Source organism: Pinus tabuliformis, chromosome J (genome assembly GCF_031772625.1).
Source record: "Pinus tabuliformis cultivar Carrire ecotype Pingquan chromosome J, CPIR1, whole genome shotgun sequence".
In the NCBI taxonomy this organism is placed as follows: Eukaryota; Viridiplantae; Streptophyta; class Pinopsida; order Pinales; family Pinaceae; genus Pinus; species Pinus tabuliformis.
In genome coordinates this window covers 172932305-172956268 of record NC_142295.1, presented here as the reverse complement: position 1 = coordinate 172956268, position 23964 = coordinate 172932305, and the positions used below count along the sequence as shown (strand labels likewise).

The 23964-nt window shown below is 39.2% G+C and overlaps 1 protein-coding gene across 6 annotated transcripts in view; it reads right to left on the bottom strand.

Annotated features, from left to right (window-relative positions):
• Positions 1–2355: 2355 nt before the first annotated feature.
• Positions 2356–23964, bottom strand: part of LOC149226223 (uncharacterized) — a 180405-nt gene continuing 158796 nt past the window's right edge. For all 6 annotated transcript variants that reach the window (XM_089375237.1, XM_089375236.1, XM_089375238.1 and 3 more), the window contains 2 exons: positions 2816–3026; positions 2356–2595 (listed from right to left, as the gene is read on the bottom strand). In XM_089375237.1, the coding sequence (XP_089231363.1) occupies positions 2360–2595; positions 2816–3026 (447 nt within the window). In that variant the 3' untranslated portion in view covers positions 2356–2359. The remainder of the gene's footprint in view (positions 2596–2815; positions 3027–23964) is intronic.

Sequence of the window (23964 nt, the reverse complement as noted above, 5' to 3'; positions counted from 1 at the left end):
GAGGGCAATCTTTTAACATGTGATTCTCTCCACATCTCCAACACTGCAATGACTTCTTCCTGGGTTCCTCTGCCTCTTCCCTTGCCAATTTGATAGGCCAATCTCTATTTGCAACAGGGAAGTTCCGTTGGAACTCACTTTTAGTAAGTGTATTGAACTTGACACATTTTCCTGTTTGCTTGTACTCTAAGGGTTTCAAGAGCCAGGAAGCTAACCAATGAGAGTCCACCACCAAAACCCACACCAAATTTCTTCAGTTGTGCCTTCATATATTTCTTTCTAGTGTCCTTTTGTGTATTTGAGAGGTCACAGGCCTTTCTCTTCGATGCGCTAGGGGGAAGAGCACCATCTCTTTTCCTCCTCTGCCTCCAATCTCATCTCATAAATTGACTATCAACAAGTGGTTCAACCAGGTTTGCAAACAATAGTTCATTAACTTCACCATTTAGTTTTAGTGCTGGTTTCGTGGCTTTCCAAACGAGCAACCTCTATCAAACATTAGGGTTTCAAAAGGTTGTCCTCTCCTTCAATCGGCAATCATAATGTTTAAAACACATTGTATCAGCAAGTCGTGGCTCTTGTGCCCACACTGACATTACAGTCACATTTTTGAATTACAAAAAAAGAAATTGGGCTAAATGTGATTGTTGTCACATATGTTTACATACACAAACACAGTGTAGTTAAGGCAACACATACTTATACACACAGTGCATTGAATGCAATAAGAATTGTGGGACATTTACATATTTAGTTGTTCATTTCAGTTTTGAAAAATGAAAAACTCAGCAAGGGTCCACAAAACATCTTCTCGGAAACATCGGCAAAAAAATCAGCAAACTGTGGCACATATTAAAAAAATACAAAATATATTCATTTTTCAAAATCTGAAGACGGAAAAAAACATTAAAACTTTTTCGGGCCGAAAAAATCAGTTGGTTGGAAAAATTGTGATTTTTTGGGCGAAAAATCAGCGATTTTATCAACACTGGTTCATTTATTTATAAAAGAAACCACATAAATGCATACATGCAGTGCATTGACTGAAATGAGAATCATGGAACATTAACATATTTACGTGTTAATTTATTTATTTAAAACACAAAATAAAAACCGCGGAAATACTGAGGAATTGTGTACACAGTGCATTGAATGGAAATGTGTTCAAACCAATAAATTATTGTGAAAACCTTTCCAAATCTCAAACAAGGCATAGGCAAATTTTCGAAATATGAAAATTCTTAGTATATTATCTGTCCAACTGTAAAAAGGTGTTTTTTTTTTTTTAAACTGCCAAGCAATATAAAATTAATAACATCAACTCATTCAACCAATCATAAAATAGTAAATGAGATTACAATTCTTATAAACATTTTATAATTTAAATTTTTTCAATTTAAAATTAATTTTTCTGTGAACTTTGATAAACTGCATAAAAAATTTCCCATCAAAAATTTATGAAGTCGAAACAATAGGGCTAAGAAACGATTACAGTATACACTGCCGAGGTGATGGGGGAGTAATAAAAGGTCGGGAACAAAAGCCAGCACATTGATACTTTGAGATGTCCATGAAAGAAATTGCAAGGCATGCTTCTTGGTGATGGGCTGTACACGAGTATTCCAGTTGGCATTGGATTTGACGCAAACATTTCAGTGCATCTACACAAAAATAGTCTACGTACTTGTCTGATTATAATACACACACCGACAGAAGAAATCTACTCGACATTCATTCCCATGTCCAAATACGAAGATTTCTCCAGATAGTCAAATGAGAAGAAAAGATGCTTACCATGTTGCTATATATCCACTTAAAAGTCGCTAAACATGCACTAAATTAGCCGAATTAGATCAGTCTACCCTGTAACCAACACGTTATAGATGAATGGAAGATTGCAGGAGAAAGCAAATATTCAGCTTATGAAGTGAATACGGTCAATACATTTGACTATTAAGGAGACTTATCGATGCACTCTTGGGCGATTAGGTTGTGTAGTTGCTTTTAGGAATTTTTTTCTTTTTTATAAAGTGTTTGAGGTTTTGTACGGAAATGAAGTTGTCTGAGCCTGAAATGCTGGATTTGCATTTTCTTCTGTGGATACTGCATTTCCAAAAACAGTAACTGCCCTGAAATGTATCCAACGTCCAAGCTCAGTGGCATAAAACCCACTTCAAAAGCAAAACCGCGTTTCAGGGGTCCAGCCCAGACATTTCCAGTAACATGGAAAATTACATATGACGTATCGACAATAAGGATTTAGCACATTGGTTTTATTTCACAAAGAGACCACAACTTTTGTTCCAAGCAATAATTAGCATGTCACGAACAAACACTGCCCGAATTACAAAGAACTCCCTCAAGATGCAGATTTGGGCTTAGGAACAGAGGCAGGCACAGACTTATCTGGCTGTTTGTTTCTTAAATCAAGCAGACCCTTCTCCTTCATTTTGGGTTCAAACCGGAAGGTTTCTTTACAATTACGCTTTTTGTATTCAGCATCAAGCTGCACTTCTATTCTTCTAGCTACATTCTTCAGAATTTTTGCCTCGACAACCCCAGCACCAGCTTCTTGCAAATTCCGCTTTTCTTCATCTGAAAAATAAACATAAGAAACACCGCCTTCTTTTAACAGAATGCTTCTTACATCTTAATTGAGTTTTTCAGTTTAATTATTTCACCAAAGCTGTAAATAAGAGTTTGAACTGTATTAACACTACAAATGGATCGTTCATGGCCAAGAATGGGAAAATGATAATATAATCTCTTTTCTATGTTTGATCCTATTGATTCCACAAAAGAAACTGATAAATACCTGTCATCAAAACTTTGCAGTCTAGAGGATTTTCCCAAATGCTTTGTTGGGGACCATTGTCATTCCCACTTGGTACAAATCCATTCTCTGTTATCCACTTGTCCTTAATACACTCCAGAAGAACACGATTGGGCTGCTTTATATGCTGCACTTTGACAAAATGGCACTTTGACGGTACACGGGCAAAGTGAAGCCTCATACTCATGTATACCTATATGTCAATGTAGTAGTTTGCTTAGATAGTAGTAGGTATAGTACCGCTATTTTGTTAATTATAGCACCATATAAAAAGGTTCAGTAGTTCTACCACAAAATAGCATCCTAGAGACATACATATTAACTAATATCAGCAGCAATGGGAACATGGGATGACTAATAAACAGAATTTATGTTTGTTCCCTGAGCTTCACCAGCTCAGAAAATCTAATTAAAATTTTAATAATAATGACATTGCAACAGCTTAAATTTTCATTTGACTTTGCATTAGTAATAGATGAGTGACAAACTGACAAGCAAACACAAGAAAACAGTAGTTGCTAGGAAAAAAACTCATAGGAGATTAACAGTTGAGCAAGAGAGACAATGGACTACAACGTTCTCAGAACTTAACGGTCCAGAATGGTTCACACTGCCGAGGGGCTGAACTGATTGCTGAACCAGATCAACAGGTCAGTTCCATCCCAAGCTGGGAGGTTCATCCAGTCAGTTCAGCTGGCTGGTTCGCTGGCTGGTTTGACCAGTTCAGCTGGCTGGTTCGCTGGCTGGTTTGACCAGTTCAGCGGGCTGGTTTAGTGGGTTCAGCCTGTTCTGATTTGAAATGGGCCCCCAAAACTGTGTCCCACCCACACATCATCATGCTCAAAAAACTGAAAAAATCAAGCCAGAAAAAAGGTCTTGCATGCTATATACATTAGCAAACTTCATATATTTGATGTCTAACTGTTTGGATTCACATTGATGTCCATCAATATGTAATTTAAAAAATAAAACGCATATTTATGTATTTTTAGTCAACTGGTACTTCAACCCAGTTTTCTGAATGGTTATACTATGGTCTCAATCTAACCCTTGATTGATTTCAGTCCAATCCTGTTCTGAGCCTTGGCTGGTTCTGGTTCTAATATCATTGGTTACAACACTGTTTTAAGCCTGTAACTCTACAGGGTTTTCCCCCTTTCTTTGTTGATGTTAGTTATTACGGGTTTATAGCAATTGTTTAGAGTTTTCTATACTGTTTTTTTCGGAATTATTATATATATATTTGGCTACTATTAGTATTTCAGGGGTTTCAAGGCTGTTAGCATGTTTTTGCCTTGTCCATATCATATCAGGCACTAACCAGATAACCGTCCTTCCCAAGTTCCCACAAACTTTTTAAACAGTCATAAACCAAAACAGAAGAAATACAACAAACCAAAACTGTGAAATGCCAAGGGAAAAAGACCTTGTTTGGATTTGCTGTGAAAAGGTTCCGGTATCAGCTATCAAATGTGAATTTTGCCACAATCCTTATAGTGGCAGCATACACAGATTCAAATACCACCTTGCCCACATTCCCAGCTCTTGCCCCCAAGGCCCAATGGATATGGCTAACCATGGATATTGACAACAACAAATTATTTCACTAAGTGGGACGAAGCCATCCCTACGAAGTTTGCCACCAAGAAAGTTGTGATGGATTCTCTAGAAGATAAAATTATCACCAGGTTTGGAGCACCGGCGAAATCACAACTTATAATGTAAAGGCTTTCAGTTCAGCTGAGTTTTCGTCTTTTTGTTTCAAGTATGGCATTATCCTATCCCATTCATCCAACTATTACCCCCAAGGGAATGGTCTTGCTGAGTCTAGCAACAAGAACTTGATGACCATCATCAAGAAGATTGTGGGGGATAACAAGAAAGCATTGGATAGTAAAATCAAATCTGCATTGTGGGCAGATAGGATCACAAAGAAGAGTTCCACTGAGAAAAGCCCCTTTGAGCTTGTATATGGCCTTGATGTTACCCTACCAGTACATTTGAGATTTCCAGCATATCAGCACCTTCAAAATTTCACTTCAGATAAGGATGCGGTCCAACATAAGATTAATCAGATAGTCGAGTTAGATGAAAACAGGAGGAAGGCATTTGATCAAAGTTATAGGAATCAGGCAAAAGCGAAGAGGAATTTTGATAAGTCTTCTAGGCAGAGGTCACTGCAGAAGGGCGACATGATGTTGCTTTGGGACAGAAGGGAAAAGCCACAGAAGCATGGAAAATTTGACAGTTTGTGGCTTGGGCCATACATCATCAGGGATGTTGCTGGATAGAATTCATTTCACCTCAGTACACTTGACGGAGAACCACTTGATTTGCCTGCCAAAGGGCAAATGCTCAAAGTATTCTTTACTGAAGACACCTGATGCCCAAGGTGCACTTTGTAATGTATCTCTAACCTTGCTCACTTTACATATCTTGCTTTTCAATTTCAGCATTTTACTTATGCATTTCCTCTCAGTATATTTCTTCTTATACTCAGTGGATTTTTGATGATTTTCATATATCTAGTGCATGTGCTACTGATGCACTTTGTTGCGAGATGTCTTGATTGCAGATTCCAAGTTCTCGTATACTTTCCTGAAGATCTAGTACATGTCCCCATGTGAAGCCAAATGTTACCTGCTAAGTTGTACCTAACAAGATCTGTGGACCCTATTACCCACCTTTTTGTGGGTGATATCCCCAGAAGAATTTTTTTCTCCATGATGAGCCTCAACCGACAGCCCCTTGATGCCTCCTACTAGCTCCTTGTGCCATTTCTCTCTCACCTGAGCCAGCCATGTGGTCCTTCACCCACCTATATTGATTGTATGTTTAAAGGTGGGCCTCCCAAATCTAAAGGTATGTCTTGTCATTTGATAATTGAGTATTGGGTTTATTTATCATGGATACTTCTGGGTATGGATTGATGGGGGGATTTGGCGGAAAGAGTGGGCTTAGTTTGTACTCGTCTCCTTGATCTCTTTTGGTTGTTACCCTTGAATCTTAGTCCTGTGGGATCTCCTTTATTGACCATTCTAAGGTTGTACTACTTGAGAAACCTCGACTTTGGGTGTGTGGTCCCGCTCCTTTACCCACATACATTACTCCCTTCCCACTCATTATACCCCATTCATCATTTCTCCCACCTGGGCCCACATTCCCATTCTGGGTCCACATAGGGCAAGCCTCCCTATCCCCTTGCCCCCACCTTGGGTCAGGCCTAGAATGATGCCTCGGAGGTTGAAGCAACTAAAAAAAGGAAAAAAAAGCATAATTTGCCACATTTAAAAGAAAATTGTACCACAAAAATGCAAAAGATGATCGGGACAAAAATAATTAGCACGTGGGTAAAAGCCAATACATGAGCTCTACCCCAATCCATGGCCATCACCCCAGTTCCATAAGCCCTAGACGAGCATCCTTTATCATTCATGAACCCATGATTGTCCCAACCCCTAGAGGGCAATGAACCGCCCTACCTTGAAGGGGGTAATCACTACTATATCTTACAAATCATGCTCTTGTCCTTTGAGCCCCATGCAGTTAATTAAAGAAAATTCATAAAGGCCAAAAAGGGTGGAAAAGTCAAGGCCGGGGCACCTCATGTACCATGACTACTCCCTCCTATACATTACATACCCAGGTGTGGGCTTCCCCTTATCTAGCTACCCCTATGCCTCATTATGTGGCCCAAGAGTACCCCTCTCATTCCCTATTCCATCTCACTTATTTGTCACTTGTCACCCCCATTAGAGGGATGTACTTTGGACATACTATCCCCTCTAAGGGCTGAAACCACCTAATAAAGTACTTGGCTAACCCCTTCTGGAGCTTGGAGACACTAGCACATGCCAAAGCCCACTACAAAAAGGCATGCCATTATGAAGTGCCCACTTTGCTATCCATGATTTGTAAGCTCTTTTACCCGATTATTTTAATGACTGGTTGTAATGAAGCCTAGGGGACACATTGGATCTTATACAGGATTGCACGTGGTTTCCATTTGGGTTTGGTTTCCCTATATGGGATCCTAACCCCCAAAGGTCTACATTGGCACATGTAGGGTGTGCATAGAGAGCCATGGGCCTCCACAATAGCAAACAACACTCCACAAATTTGCATGGATGTTCAAAGACTACTAGTGATCCACTTTTGGGATGATGGTGATATGCCTGGCACACTATGCCCAACAGGCCCCCACAGGAGCCCCACACTCTTAACAAGTGCCCCAGGACTTGTATGATGTCATGGCAACATTCATCCCACCACTTGGACCCTTGCAGAGGATCTACAGGCCTCTCTGATTCATAAGGAGTCCCATGGGGTCATTTATGTGCCCTCAGACCCACTGGGAGCACCACAGGTCTACTACTTGGAGAACAAGGGGCCACCCCCTTGTCCATCATATTCCGAGGAATTTATTCCTCAATATGGCACTTCTAGATATTATTATGCCTTTGGAGGGCCCTACAACATGTACATATTATTATCGGCCCCTTGAGAGGCTTACTTTTACACTTGTGAGCTAGCTTGGTGGGCTTGTCACCAATAGGGGTTTTATTTGCACATTATTAGGGGCTAATGTAGGGCCATAGGCTAATTCGAATTTCTTAGTAGGCTATATATTTATGTTAGATACATTCATTTGTATCATCACTTGACTTGGGATCTCTCTAATCATAGAGACTTTCGCACTTTTTTCCTTGGTGGATTTTTTGGAGATGGATGAATTTTGATGTATGGATTTGGGCTATTTCTCTTGTCTTGGAGCTTTATTGAGAAAACGAAATGTTCGCTGGATATAATCTATAACGTTGTAAGTAAATTTTGATGCTATTATTCTTGTTGATGTATACTACTAAAATTAGGGCTAGTTGTTGCATTATTGAAATGTGGAATTGAGCATGTTTTAGCTAATTTAATGTATGGGCCAATGTTATATGAATGAAATGTCCTAGATATTTATTTATCTCAAGAAGCTTGCATCATTTGCTTTGAAGTATAAATGCTTGAAGGTCACTTTTATTTTCTTTGTCTCAACATTGGACGAAGTTGACTTTCTGGGCCTCCTTGATCAAGAAACCAAGTTCTTACTCATCATTATCCTTGACTCTATATCCCCAAGTGAACTAGGCACTAATCCCTCAAAAAGGGTGATCATTTCAACCCTCTTTTAACCATTTTCCCCTTTTTCCCCAAGTCTAGCCCCATTAGGTCACTGAGGGCATCAATTTCTCGAGAATTGACCCAAGGAAAAAATTCGATCTCCTATAGGGTACTTCGCTGGTGGGTTCCCTCCCTCTCCAAATTTGAGGCAATTCTAAGGGTGGAATCTCAAGCCCTAGCTCTAGGATCGAATTGTGCTTAGGCATCCCCAAGGCTAGATCTCAATAGGATCAATTCAACCTTTTGAAGAAAGTATTCTTGTTTGGTCCTTTCCCCTCACCTTGTCCAGAATAGAAACATCATTGGTTGCTACATTCCATCTCCGAACCTAGGCTAGGTCCACTTGGCCCCGTGTGGTCCCACTTCTCAATAAAGACTATTTGTCAAGGACCATTTGGGAATCCAAGTTTCCCAAGGATTATAAGCATTGAGAAACTTGTTCATAAGCCTATCCTTCCTCCCTTCCTCAACCCTCCAATCCTCACCCCTTATCCCTGGTGGACCAAGTCCCTTGCTTAAAGAGCAAGCAAGCTCCATTCTTCACTCCATCCTTGGGAAAGGGTTTTCAGGGTCACTTCTCACCTATCCATTGACATATACTTTACAAGTGAATCCCTACACTAACGAGACTCCTCCCATCAGTGAAAGTCCGTAAAGAGCAAGAAGACTTAGCTGTGGTGATAGTGGGCTAAGCCTCCACAATTGCCCTCTTAGGAACCCCTTTAGGTCCCCTGCTGGTCTGAATGGTAACATACCCCATGGCCCAATGTGCAGGGTACTCATCAATTTTTTTAGAAATTTAGAAGTTCGCAAGGCGCCTATGCCCTTTTGTCTCTCCTCTCTGTGCATTCTCTTTATCAAATTCCACGCGCATGTGGGGGAATTGTATAAAATGTTGTTAGCATGATGAATTTTATAGCAGGCTTAGGTGACTTGGGACCTGGTTAACAAGTGACTCTGCTCTAGAGTGTTTTTTTTCCACTTAGCTAATTATTCTCACTTTTCGGCGATGAATAACTAGCTGAGTTTTTTCACTAACACACCCCCAAAGCTGGAGCATGGCTTGATAATTGGGTCTTGGGTCTGTCATAATACCTAGAGTTGATGTATATTACCATGCTAGGTCATATCTAAAGTGTCGCGGAATTTGACTAGCTTTTTATAGGATTTTTTTAATTAATTAAAATTTCCCGCATGAAAGGTGTTGACCTCTCATGTGTCAACCACCCCTTCAGCAGAGTACAGAACAGTGAAAATTTTTGCAGATTTCATCATCATCTTCCTACTTCGGGCTTTTTGTTGTAATCCAAATTCTGTAGCGCTGTGGGCCATTATGTAAAAATGATTATGGTGTCTATAAAGCCATGTAACACATCTAGGTAAGCCTATGATTTTTACCAAAGAGTTTCACTCTAGGGAGTTTTTTTTCCTCCGCCAATTATTTGTGTTTTTCAACATTCTTAATTGGTTAGAGTTTTTCTCCCAAGCATGCCCCAAAGCTAGAGTGGGGCTTGATGGTAAGGCCTTAAGTGAGTCCTAGTATATCGAGTCTATGTAAATTGTCATACTAGATCATCTGTAAAGTGTCGCAAAATTTGGTTGAGTCTAAAGGTCATGTTTTTATTCCCCTTTTGTATGGGATTTTCTATGTAGTATATGATGTAACTATGTAAAAGGTGTTGTCTACAGGAATTCTAGGGGGTATGAGTACTTAATTTTACACCTCAACTCCTAAACTTTCTATCTAGACACACTTTGAGGGTGGAAAAATATGTCTAACCCCCTCTAGAGTCATTTTTATTATTATTAGAGTCCTTCACCCCTGTGAGCATCACCCGATGCAATGAGTGCTAAGTGAACAATTCAAAAATCATGAGAAATTAGTCAGTTACGACTACCTCTCATGGAAATGGTCATACGTTAATGACTTACTTAACGCAGTTGAATCCCAAAAAAACGATATCTAATATAATGCATTGCGTAAACCCCTAATACTTAAATTAGCTAGAAGTCAGTCAAAAATTAGAATGAGAGATAATAATTTTTTCTCCAAGTAGAAAAATAATTAAAAAGGGAATGTACACTTTCCAAAAAAGGGATCAAATTCAAAATGGGGAAAAGTCTCATTTCCAAAGCAAAAAAGGCCCACAAAAAATTTGTTGGACCAGAAGGAAAATACTTTCTCAAGAGAAATCATTTTTTTGGTCCAGGTGGTTATTTTGAATGAGGGAATTTCAAGAAAATTATTTTTGAAGATATTCCAGTTGTCCAAAACCACTCCAGGGTCAAAGATTTGTCCATCCAGCTCATCAATCAAGGAAATCGGATTTTTCTATGGATCTGCATAGCAACAATCAACGGTTTGAATTTTTCTAAGGAGAATCAAGCCATGGATCAAGTCAACTAGCCGTTTTTTTGACTTGGAGGCTCTCACACTCTCATTTTTCTATATAAGGAAGCTCTAGGCTCCTCATTTGGAATCATGAAAAATCCTGAGCTCTTGGCTAAGTGAAGCTCTACTATCCTTGTAATATTTTTTTCTAAGCAATATAATAAAAGTCTTTGGGGCAAAGCTATGGTGTTATTCTTCAGTGATATGGTATAATATTTTTGATCTATTGTGCTTAATGTTCTACTAGTGTTTTATATTGTTATTTCCATTAGCTCTTAAAGATTCATTGGTGTACAGTTACTTTGCATCATTGTTTAGATTTGGAGAAACACACTAGGTGGAGCAAATCTATTGGTTTTTGGTTAAACCCTTAGACTCCTCTATCATTGTGCTATCCAAATCTCTGTGGATCTAACAATTATCTTTCAAGTGTGTAGAAAATAATATTGTTCATCAAATCTTGGATACTTGGGGACATTCTCGGTTGAATTAACCAACTATTCAAGCATAGAAGCTGAAGAACCCATAGTGGGTCACTTGAAGACTTATCTTTCAAATCAATAAAAGGTGTTTTCCTTACCATTTGCTCTAGATCGAAATTTATCTATCTTTAAAAAATCTCTCAAATTATTTTTAGAGCTTTTAATGAATATATCTGCTATTGAAGAGCTTAATCTTGTAAATTTGTAAATAGATCTTGTATTTTATTTTGTAAATATTTACTAACCCTTGTAAAATAATATTTGTATATATATTTTTTTGGTTTGTGGCTTACAAAATTTTGTTAAAATTTTTTAGGCTAGCCGAAAGCCTTTTAGGACTTCATTTTGCTTCTGGTGTCATATATCTAAACCTTAACTTGTTTTGCAGAGAAAAATCAATTTGTCGAGGGGTTTTTTCAATCAAATTATTCACAAGAAATTCATCATTTGAAGGATAATATTTTTAAAGATCATTTGTTGGAAGAAGAGGCCATCTTTTAGTCCTTGATCTTAACACATTCACCTTGAAGGATAACCGAGAAAAATAATCAAATTTTTAAGGGCAGCCACAAGGGTTTCTATTTAGAAATTTTGTAAATAAATTTTTCTGATTTCTTTTGATAAGTTTTCCATTGCAGATCTGACTTGGGTTATAGATTGTTGCAGATCACACACACACACACACAGATACATATATATAATTTGGGCTCAGGATTTTATTTGCAATTGTTAAGCTAGCCGTTGATCATTCTAGCTCATTTTTGGCCTAGCCACAGGGCCTTTTAGGCCCTCGTCTTGTTTCAAATGTGAAGGTAACTAACCATTGGATTTTGCAGAAGAAAACAATACAACTTGAAGGTTTTATCCATCAAATTTTGGCTAGGAGTTAGCCTTTTAGGAGCTGATCTTTGGGGGCTATTTTTTGGAGACTAGCTGCAGACCCTATCTGACATGAAGTATATTCATTGGAGGGTTATCAAATTATTTTTGAGGTTAAAAGCTTTAAGAATTTGCAAATTTATCATAAAATTTTATAAATTTTATTTAAATTTTTTCCTAGCCTTTCTCCTAGTGCGATTGGGAGATCTTGAGGGTACTCATCAAGGTCATGGGATCCTGGAAGCTAAAAGCAAGTCATTTACCATCAAAGTTCATCATCTATTGACTTGTGGTTTAAGCATTGAGGATTTTTTGTGTCTCTAGGGTTTTATTTATCTTAGTAATTTTCCTCATGTTTTGAAGAACCTTTCCATTTGTCTAAGAGGGTTTCTTCTTCCTTTTGTAACATTAATAATAAATAGATCTTCTCCTTGAGGGAGCTTGGGATCTCAATCCCATGGTATCCCAGCTCCTTATTTAAAGAGAGACCTTTTCTTTCTCTTTCTCTTAGTCCTTAAATCTAACTTCCTAACTCATCTTGCATTGCATTGTTAGTTTAGATCTCATCTCTAAGTTGCATTCATTGACTATTTGATCTTTTGCATTTGGAATTGTCCTTGTCTTGGTTTCATTTGCAATTTAAAAATTTAAAGTAGTCTCTTTCTAATCATGTTAACAATCTCATTTTCCATCATTCACATATGCTTTCAATATAAAATTTTACTTGTTTCCATTATTTAATATAAGTAAAACATCTTTAAAAGCATTCCTTGTAAAAGGAATTGTGAGATATTGCTCTAACATCTAATCTAATTGCATCTCCCTTGTTTCACTAAGTAATCTTAAGAATTGCTTCATTGGAATCATAAGCTAATAATCTTGTGTTCTTAAGTGATCATTATAAATCTTGGTTATAAATTTTCTATTGAAGCATCTCATTATAATTGAATCTCATTAAAGCATTTGCATTTGCATCTTAGATCTAGATTGCATCTGAAATTTACCTCCAAGCATAAGCTTGGTTTATAGAAAGATAGGATAACCTTTTTCAAATCCAATTTGAGAAACTTGACCCTTAAACAAAGGTTAAAATGAGTTACCTTGCAGTTCTCTTGTGGCTGAGTCCTTGTAGGAACAAAGGCACTTGGGTTGCTAGAAGTCTTGGGTAGGTATCGTTAATGAAGCCTTAGCTTCCTTTCCCAGCAATTCTCCCAACAACCTTGTTCTAAGACAAGTTTTGATAATTGAGGAGAAGGCTCTCACCTTAGTCTAGGCATATAACTAAAATTAACCAAGACTTTGCATCTCACATAGATTAGTCTTGCACTCATTCATCTGACACTTCAATTGGTTATTGGAAATTGGAATTGTGGGCTAAATCAATTATTTTCTAGCAAGCTTTTCCTTATATTCTTGTACTTATCAATTTCATGTCCATTGCTCTTTATTGAAAGTACAAGTTTTCTTTCCTTGCAAGTTATATTTAAAGTCTTATTGCTCATAGTTTCAACTGCTTATAATCTCTTGATCTCTTGTACTAACATTCTCTTGCAGCATTGTCGATCTTGTAGCTTGATATCATTTTTTTACTTGCAAGTACTCTAATACATCTTTGAGCATTGTTATAAGGCACTGGTCTCTTATCTCTATATCTTGTTGAGTGTCACACTGATCTAATTGAATTTATCTTTAACATTCACATTTCTCAATAATAATCTTACTTGCTAATTCATCTTAAATCAAGTTATCTAGAGAGGTGATTGCCTTGTCCTTAGTCTCCTAGAGCTTGTTGTTCCAACAAGTTTTCCTTTTCCAATCATCTTTAGGGACTAACCCCCATTGCTTGTCTAGGAGACAACTTAAATGAAGTGAGTAAGAAATAGGTGATAGCCCCTACTCTATGTTAGTTTATGTAGCGTCGGATGTGTTCTAGCCACGAAATTTGGTGGAGAGGCTAGAATACATGAGAGCTCCAAAACCTAGAAACCATTTATGGAAATTCCACCTAGAGATGACTTAATTAGATTATTAACCAATTTTTAAATATTTTCTAAGTCTAAACTTACGGAATATGGTTAATTAATCATAATTAAGTCAAGGTGCGAATCTAGAAACTCACACGGATCGACTTCAAGATGATCCTAGCCACTGATTAAAATTTAATCTTGGTTATTGGTGCTCCAACAGTGGATTATAAGAGGAAATCGATGGGCACTTGGAGAAGATACACTAGCAGTTCATTTTTCTTGGTAGATCGATTTCTAAAGAGCAACAACAGTTGTCGGAGAGCCGGAGATTGAAGCAGAGACAGGAATCCAAAGGACATTTTCCATATTCGGAAAGGAACCAACAAGGGGCCAAGTTATTCCTAGTGAGGCAGCGTAGAGGACTGCACAGTTGCTTCAGTTGTTGGCATTATGATACAAGTGTTGTCCTTGATGGCAACTCACTCAGAGGTATGATACAGGTGATGGCAACTCAATCAGAGGACAAATCTTAGTACAGCAGGTCAAGAGAGAGATATACGCAGGTTAACCTTGATGAAAGTGCGTATACACGCGGGTGATAAGAACAAAAGGCGCGTATGCGTACACACGCAGGTTCACAGAAGGAAAGGCGCGTACATGTTGGAAAACTAAGTTTTGGTCCGCGGTATTTGATCCATGGTATTTTGGTATTGGTCCGTGGTATTTGGTCCGAAGTGTTGACCCCAGGTATTGGGTCCAAGGTATTGTTTCTACATGGTTTTGGACCATGGTATTGAGAGAAGCCTAAACCTATATAAGGAGAAGATCATTAGGCCAAGGGGTAAAGAGGAAGTAATGAATGTCTAATGAAGTGTGAAGATCTAGTATGTTGGTTATGGGTCTGTGATGCTTGGCTCGATCTGAATCAAGTTGGAAATGGCAGCGAAAGTATAAGTAATTATTTTTAGATCTGTATGCGGGTTCTCTCTGGTGAAAGCGCGTGTACACGCTATTTTGACACAGTCAAGTAGCGTATACACTATGAGATTTGATGTTTCAGGTTGTTGTTGGTTCTAGTGGTTGTTGCAGAGTTTTGGGCTCTGGTCTGTGTTCAGGTAACTGTATTTTGATGACAGGGTTTCAGTGATTTAGTATTGGGTGATTCAGAGATTGATGATGCAAGTATAAGTTGATGATTGTATTGCAGTGGTGATTATTTTGTATTTATGGATCCAGTATGAAAATTTATGAAACGTGGTCCCTGGAAGAAAAGAGAAGGTTGTAGCCTTCTGTAGGCCAGCACCTACGTACTAGTACTTCAGCTAGTACAAGAGCTAAGGGGGTTGTAGCTCCCTTCCAGGAGAGTCTGGAGAACGAGAGAAGGTTGTAGCCTTCTGCAGGTAGCAGCCTGCGTACTGGTATAAGACTGCACCAGTACAGAATCATTGTAAAAAGAAGTTTCTAATTAAAAGAAGATAGAGACGAATTGCAGCAGGTGGTTTTCACCCACATTGGGTTTCCACCTTATATCATGGTGTTCATGTGTGTTGCTTATGTGTGATGATCTGTTCTGTTATACTGCTCCTGTTTACAGTTCATATGGTTAATAATGTTCTGATGCACTCATTAAGGATCAACTAACTGAATCATAAGTTTACTTGATATATGCTTGTTACATTACACACAGTTGCGTATACACACGATTTGTCTTAACTGAAGTAGCGTATATGAATCTAAGTATGAAAATGAAAAAGTTATATTGATTTGATAATACTGATTCACCTCCCCCCCCCCCTCTCAGTATTATTTCCAACAATTGGTATCAGAGCCAGGTCCTTTAGAAGAAGCTTGATCGCTTGAAGGAAAGATCCATCAGAATGAGCAATCAAGAAAGAGAGGCATCCATCAGCCCACCAATCTTTGATGGGAGCAATTTTGTCCACTGGAAGATAAGAACCACAGCATATCTACAATCGCTTGGAACGGATGTTTGGGGAATCGTGGAAGGTGGATACACATATCCATCAGCAATTCCTACAGATACAACAGAGAGAAAGCAATATGAACTCAATGCCAAAGCTGTTACTGTCTTATTGGGAAGTTTGTCACAATCAGAATTTATGAAGGTCATGCATTTCAAATCAGCTAAAGAAATTTGGGACAAAATCATTCTAAGCTACAAAGGAGATGAACAGGTAAAACGAGCAAAGCTTCAAACTCTCAGAATACGGTATGAAAATCTTAAAATGCATAGTAATGAAAGCATAGCTAATTACTTTCTGCGTATAGATGAGATTGTCAATTGTATGAGGAATCTGGGTGAACAATTTAAGGAAGTTGTCTTAGTTGAAAAGGTTTTAAGATCCCTGTTTGCTAAATTTGATTCCAAAGTTTCTGCCATAGAAGAAAAGGAGGATCTGCAGAAAATCACTATGACGCAGCTTCACGGAATCTTAACTGCTTTTGAGATGAGAAAAGGAGGACCATCAGATATGAGAGAAGCTGCATTCGAAGTGTCAGCAAATGAATCAGGATACATTTCAGAAGGAGAAGATGAGGTAAATTTTGTCAAGAATCTTGAACGGGGATCTGGAAGGTTCAAAGGTAAGCTACCCTTCAAATGCTTTTCATGTGGTAGAGTTGGTCATTACGTTGCTAGATGTCCTCATAACAAAGGAAAGATGTCTGAAGAAGGTAATAGAAGTTATTATACCCATGTTAAAAGTAATGACTCATCCAATAGTGATGAAGACATTAGACTTCTCATGGCATATGAAAATAAGGACATAGAAACAGAAGAAGTTACCAGATTAAAGGAACAATTGGAGTCAGTAACCAGAGTAAGGGAGCAATTGCAGGATGTAGTAAAAGATCAGAGCATAACAATTCAGAGACTTGAATCGAAGATCCTCTCTCTAAAGGAAGATCTTAAAGAATCAAAGAAGCAAAATAGAGAAGCTCTTGAAGAACAAGAACATGAAGTAATCGAATTGGGGCAACAAGTGGAAGAAGGGAGAAAAGTTGAAGAAAACATAAGGAATCAGTATCTAGAAAAGGAAGAACAACATCAGGTTGAGGTAAATATCTTAAAAAGTAAATTAGAAGAAAAGGATAAACTGTTACGATTTCAAGATAGTACTAAGATTTTGGATGACATTCTCGGTAGTCAAAGATCCCCTACTATCAAAACTGGTCTTGGCTTTTATGAATCTGGTGAAGGTGAATCTAGCTCACAAGGTGAGGCAAGGAACTCTAATGAGAATTCTGAAATACCCAACAAGGAGATGAGAGGACAACCTCATCAACAGCCAAGGAAAGAAATTCCTCAAAGAAAATCCTTTACTCCTAACTATGGAAGTGATAGACGATTATTCCCTCCATTGAATAATGTTGAATGTTATGTATGTCATAATCTTGGACATGTTGCAGCCAGATGCAGAAGTAGAATGGTTCAAGACCGTCACATAAGATCATCACATTCCAGGTACTTCAAAGGATATTGTTTTGCTTGCAATATGTTTGGTCACAAAGCAATTGATTGCAATAGAAGGAACATAAAACATGTAAGATGTTATGCATGTAACAAGTTTGGACATAAAGCAAGGGAATGCAGGAGCAAAATTCAAACTCCAAAGCAAGAGGATTATACATCATCACAATTCCAGGTATTAAAGAAGACAAAATTAGAGACAGAAAGGTGTGACATAACTCAGTCAGCTGACATAACAGACACAGGGGAAACTGAAAGTGTAGACCTTCAGTATTCCGTCTTGCATACGCTGATATAATAGAGATAAGTCGCATATATACGCGATCTAGAGGCTGCAGAGTCACGTATATGAAGCTCAGAAGAAAAAGGCAGCAGAACAGACTCAGGAAATGGTTCGGACATGGTATATGATGGTTGGCACAGGCTCAGGGGGAGCATATACTTCAAATAATGCATTGTTGGCATTATGGTTAGAAGTCTTTGGTGATGATGCTTATGTGGCTAAATGATACATCTTGCTGTTTGATCAAAAGAATGTTATTGCAGGTTACAGAACTGGATGCTGATGCTTATGGTGCAGATCATATTTAGTGTATGATAGTGGCTAATGACTATCATGGTCTTGAATGGATTGCTGGTCTTTGTTATAAAGAACTTGCATGTGCTCAGGGGGAGCATGGACGGATTGGTACATCTTGGCATATACAAAGGGGGAGCCCAATCAGAGATTTCAGCAGGTACTCAGGGGAGTATGGACAGCAGAGGGAGAGAACTTCTTGGTCTGCCCTTTGCCCTTGATGTCAAAGGGGGAGAGTGACTTGGTGTGGTGGTTGCCATCAAGTCCAAAGGGGGAGATTGTTGGCATTATGATACAAGTGTTGTCCTTGATGGCAACTCACTCAGAGGTATGATACAGGTGATGGCAACTCAATCAGAGGATAGATCTTAGTACAACAGGTCAAGAGAGAGATATACGCAGGTTAACCTTGATGAAAGTGCGTATACACGCGGGTGATAAGAAAAAAGGCGCGTATGCGTACACACGCAAGTTCACAGAAGGAAAGGCGCGTACATGTTGGAAAACTAAGTTTTGGTCCGCGGTATTTGATCCATGGTATTTTGGTATTGGTCTGTGGTATTTGGTCCGAAGTGTTGACCCCAGGTATTGGGTCCAAGGTATTGTTTCTACATGGTTTTGGACCATGGTATTAAAAGAAGCCTAAACCTATATAAGGAGAAGATCATTAGGCCAAGGGGTAAAGAGGAAGTAATGAATGTCTAATGAAGTGTGAAGATCTAGTATGTTGGTTATGGGTCTGTGATGCTTGGCTCGATCTAAATCAAGTTGGAAATGGTAGCGAAGGTATACGTAATTATCTTTAGATCTGTACGCGGGTTCTCTCTGGTGAAAGCACGTGTACACGCAATTTTGACACAGTCAAGTAGCGTATACACTATGAGATTTGATGTTTCAGGTTATTGTTGGTTCTAGTGGCTGTTGTAGAGTTCTGGGCTCTAGTCTGTGTTCAGGTAACCGTATTTTGATGATAGGGTTTCAGTGATTCAGTATTGGGTGATTCAAAGATTGATGATGCAGGTATAAGTTGATGATTGTATTGCAGTGGTGATTATTTTGTATTTATGGATCCAGTATGAAAATTTATGAAATGTGGTCCCTGGAAGAAAATAGAAGGTTGTAGCCTTCTGTAGGCCAGCACCTACGTACTAGTACTTCAGCTAGTACAAGAGCTAAGGGGGTTGTAGCTCCCTTCCAGGAGAGTCTGGAGAACGAGAGAAGGTTGTAACCTTCTGCAGGTAGCAGCCTGCGTACTGGTATAAGACTGCACCAGTACAGAATCATTGTAAAAAGAAGTTTCTAATTAAAAGAAGATAGAGACAAATTGCAGCAGGTGGTTTTCACCCACATTGGGTTTCCACCTTATATCATGGTGTTCATGTGTGATGATTTGTTCTGTTACACTGCTCCTGTTTACAGTTCATACGGTTAATAATGTTCTGATGCACTCATTAAGGATCAACTAACTGAATCATAAGTTTACTTGATATACGCTTGTTGCATTACACACAGTTGCATATACACACGGTTTGTCTTAACTGAAGTAGTGTATATGAATTTGAGTATGAAAATGAAAAAGTTATATTGATTTGATAATACTGATTCACCCCCCCCCTCTCAGTATTATTTCCAACACATCAATTTCTAAAGAGCAACAACAATTGTCGGAGAGCCAAAGATTGAAGCAGAGACAGTATTCCGAAGGACATTTTCCATATCCGGAAAGGAACCAACAAGGGGCCGAGTTATTCCTAGTGAGGCAGCGTAGAGGACTGCACAGTTGCTTCAGAGAAGCAATTCGATTTAGCTGGAGAGAAATTTGTTTTCATTTCCAAAGGCCGGGAAGGGGGTCCAGAGTGCCGAAGAAGTGATTTCCTCAGCAAGACAGGTAGAACAACTTCATCATAGGCAGTTTAGAGGCTAAACATCATAAGGTATGCGTAAAGCAACACAGAGCATCTAGAAGGACGAGGCTCTGAAGAGAAGTTGTGCTGGGATTGCTTATGGAAGAAGGGTAATTCCCTCAAATAATTTTGCTCAGATTTTCTTGTTGTTTGGATTGCCAGTTGGGCATCCATAGATTGTACTTAGAATTTCACTGCTACATAATAATACAAACCCTCATTGCTGCACCGGTTTTCCCAAGTTGGGTTTCTCTGGGGACCACTGTCCAAAAATAACACTATCATTTTTATGTATGTGTGTGCTAGTATTTTCTCAGATTCCATCGCTATTTATTTTCCGTAAAATTTTATTTGTGAAGGTTGTAGTGTGTTCAATTCGATGTTTTCGTAGCAATAAACTGAATAATTAATCTATTAGTTAGAAGAATTAAAACCAATTGCTGCAATAGGATTTCAGTTTTGAAAATTTCACATGGTATCAGAGCACGAGTGATGAGTCGGCAAGCTCAAAAGCGGAGAACAGAATTTCGCTGCTCAGTGAGAGCAACAAGCCGAAATTCTTGAGGCAGCACAGTTCCTTGACAGGCAGGCCAAGTTGTTGGGGCAGGAATTCGATTTTCAGTTGCAGGGTTGTAGAAGAGTTGCCCGGGTTAGTGATTCCAGCAGTCAGAGGGAGCAACAACTCAGATTTCTGGTTAAACGCAGAGGGTTTTGCTACAGTTTGTAGTAGCAGAATCAACATCAAGTGGAAGAGAAAAGCACACACAACAAAGGGAAAATTTCTCTCAAGGAACTTCGAGTCTCAAAAGTACGATTTTTCTAAATAGATTGGGAGTAGCAGCTAGCAAATCTGTGCATTCCAGAAGGGAGTGCGAGTAGCAGCCAAGCAAAAGGAAAGAGACATTTTCGACAGTTTTTGAGATGGCCACAACAGGACATAGAGATCAAGATAGGTTGGAGGGTTCCTCCAACTATGTCATCTGGAAGGCCATGATGTCCTTCTTGTTGGATGAAGATAGCATGAAGCGCTACATAAATAGTGTTGTGCCAATTCCCCAAGATGCAGATCGGCTAAAACAATGCAAGAAGGAAATGGCGAAGGCGAAGCAGTCGATCCTGGATGGAGTCCGGGACCATATAGTTTCACACATAGCTGGCAAGGATACTACCAAAGAGATGTGGGATGCTCTCTCCACACTATATCAAGGTACTTTCAAGCAGCGGAAGATGTTCCTAGAAGAAAAGTTGAGATGCATCAGGATGCAGAAGGGGGAAGGCATAGATCCCTTCCTCACCAAGATTCAGGAGGTCTGAGACCAACTTGCAACTATTGGGGCAGCGCCTCAACCAACAAAGCTAGTGAGATTGGCATTGAACAATGTCTCTAAGGAGTGGCAAGTTTTTGTCCAAAGTATATTGGGCAGAGACAAGCTACCAGAATGGGACAGGATGTGGTCAGACTTGCAGCAGGAGGAGTTGAGGTGAACTCTGTTAAAGAGCTCCATCAGTGGCAGCAGTAATAGCGGATCGAAGGTGGTGAAGGAGGAGGAGAATGTGGCCCTCGCATCAAAGGGTCCCAGTCAGGGGCAGGGGGAACAGAGAAGGAAGAAGAAAGACCTGTCAAAGGTCAAGTGCTTCAGATGTGGTGAGCTCGGTCACTACAACATGCAGTGTCCTCTCAAGAAGAAAGACAAGTCAGAGAAGAAGAACCAACAGGCAGCGTCAGCTGAGATCGACAAGTTGTCCTCCAGGTTGGAGGAACACTTCGCGATGTTGGCAGCAATACCTCCAAGAGTGAAGTGGGGTGACCTAGAATTTTAGCCCCAGAGAGCTACAGAGATTGGGAAAGATCCTTGAGGTGTTCTCCTCATGGATCACTACCTTGCTATGGGGGCCCACTGTGTTCAGTAGCAGGATGGATCAGTGGCAGTTGATGCAATCAGTACCAGAGTGACAGTTGCAGACTAGTAGTAGTCAAATGCTGAGGAGCGCAATGCAGTGTTGACAGTAGAGCAGGTGGCTCAGTGCAGAGTTGGCAGCAGCGCAAATTCTTTAGTGACAATGCAGAGGCTAGTAGCAGTCAGGACTCAGGAGACAGATGCATCATACTGAACACAGTTGATTCAGTATTTTGGATGTTTCTCAGTTGCAGTAGTTGCAATTGCAACAACAACAAATGAGAGGGAGTTGCAGTGCAGATGTAGTGTTGGCAGCAGTATGGCAGTGTTAGCAGCAACACAGATGCAACATCAGAGTTGCGCAGTGGTTGGTGGGCAGTATGGCCAGACATCAACAGCGTGACAGGAGGTGATACAGAGACAAGGTGTTGTGGCAGGATGTGCAACACTAGAGAGAACACAGTCCTCGCTAAGAGGGAGTGTTAGTTTCTGTAGCATCGGATGTGTTCTAGCCACAAAATTTGGTGGAGAGGCTAGAATACATGAGATCTCCAAAACCCCGAAACTGTTTATGGAAATTCCACCTAAATATGACTTCATTAGATTATTAACCAGTTTTTAAATATTTCCCAAGTCTAAACTTAAGGAATATGGTTAATTAATTAGAATTAATTAAGTCAAGGTGTGAATCATCTAGAAACTCAAACAAATAGACTCCAAGATGATCCTAGCCATTGATTAAGATTTAATCTTGGTCATTGGTGCTCCAACAGTGGATTATAAGAGGAAGTTGATGGGCACTTGGAGAAGATACACCAGCAGTTTGATTTTCATAGCAAATTAATTTCTAGAGAGCAACAACAGTTGCCGAAGAGCCAGAGATCGCAGTAGAGGCAGTGAGGGGCAGAGACAGTGATCCAGAGGAAGTTTTACAGATCCAAAGAGGCAGCAACAAGGGGCCGAGTTATTCCCAATGAGGCAGTGCAAAGGACTGCGTAGTTGCTTCAGAGAAGCAATTCGATTTAGCTAGAGAGAAATTTGTTTTCAGTTCCAAAGGTCAGGGAAGGGATCCAGAGTGTCGGAGAAGCGATTTCCTCAACAAAGACAAGCAGAACGACTTCATCAGAGGCAGTTCAGAGGCTAGACGTCATAGGGTCTGCGCAGAGCAGCGCAGAGGGTTCAAAAGGACAAGGTTTTGAAGAGAAGTTGTCGGGATTGATGTGGAAGAAGGGTAATTCCCTCAGATAATTTTGCCCATATTTTCTTGTTGTTTGGATTCCCAGTTGGGCATCCATAGATTGTACTTAGAATTTCATTGTTGCATAATAATAAAAACCCTCATTGTTGTATCAATTTTCCCAAGTTGGGTCTTTCCAGGGACAATTGTCCAAAACTAACGGTGTCATTTTTATGTGTGTTTTTGTGTGTGTGTGTGCTAGTATTTTCTCAGATTCCAGCACTATTTATTTTTCGCAAAATTTTGTTTATGAAGGTTGCAGTGTGTACTTCGATGTTGTCGTAGCAATAAACTGGATAATTAATTTATCAGTTAGAAGAATTAATACCAATTGATGCAATAGGATTTCAGTTTTGAAATTTTCACTCTGAGAATTGTGCATTAGGTGTACACTTTGGGCCACAACAACAGGATTTTAATTAATTTTCTATGTAAAATTGTAAATAAGTGGATCTATGATATGTTGATGGCATGTGTGTACTTGAAATTTGTGCTCATAACCTCAACATTATCCTAAGACCACCTTTGGGGGATCAAAAATGACTATTAGCCCCTCAAAACCCACTTTCTCTAAAGTTAGTGGCAAAAAGTGGAGAAAATATTTTAAAAAGTAATAACTAGAGACAAATTTGATATGTCTCCGAGTCAAAAATGACATGGAAAATCAAAGACAAGTTGAGGATCAGTTGGTAGGTTGATTGGGCAGCCAAGTCATCAACAAGTTTGAATTCTTAATGAGGCCGAGTTGACTATCTCTTGTTGGCCCACAAATCTCCTAGTCAGCAGCTCGATTCCATCAAAAGATCATCAAAGATTTATGGGGCAGTTCATGTTTGAGTTATCTTAGTTTATAGTGGAGTATGTCTCCATTCCCATCTTCACTAAGTCCACCTGTGAGCTGCCAGCTAACACATAACCTTACACTTGTAAATTGTCAATTTAATGCCAAGGTTCTACCAAATTATTTCTTCAGAAAACAATTTGTGTTAAATACCAAAGTTTACACAGTCATCCAATGGAATTGCAATCTGATTTGAAAAAAAAAACTAAACCCCTTCATGTCCTTTCTATTTCCACAACAATTGATAGCTAAGCTTTGGTTTTAACAATACCAATTCAAAGACTTAACAACCAGC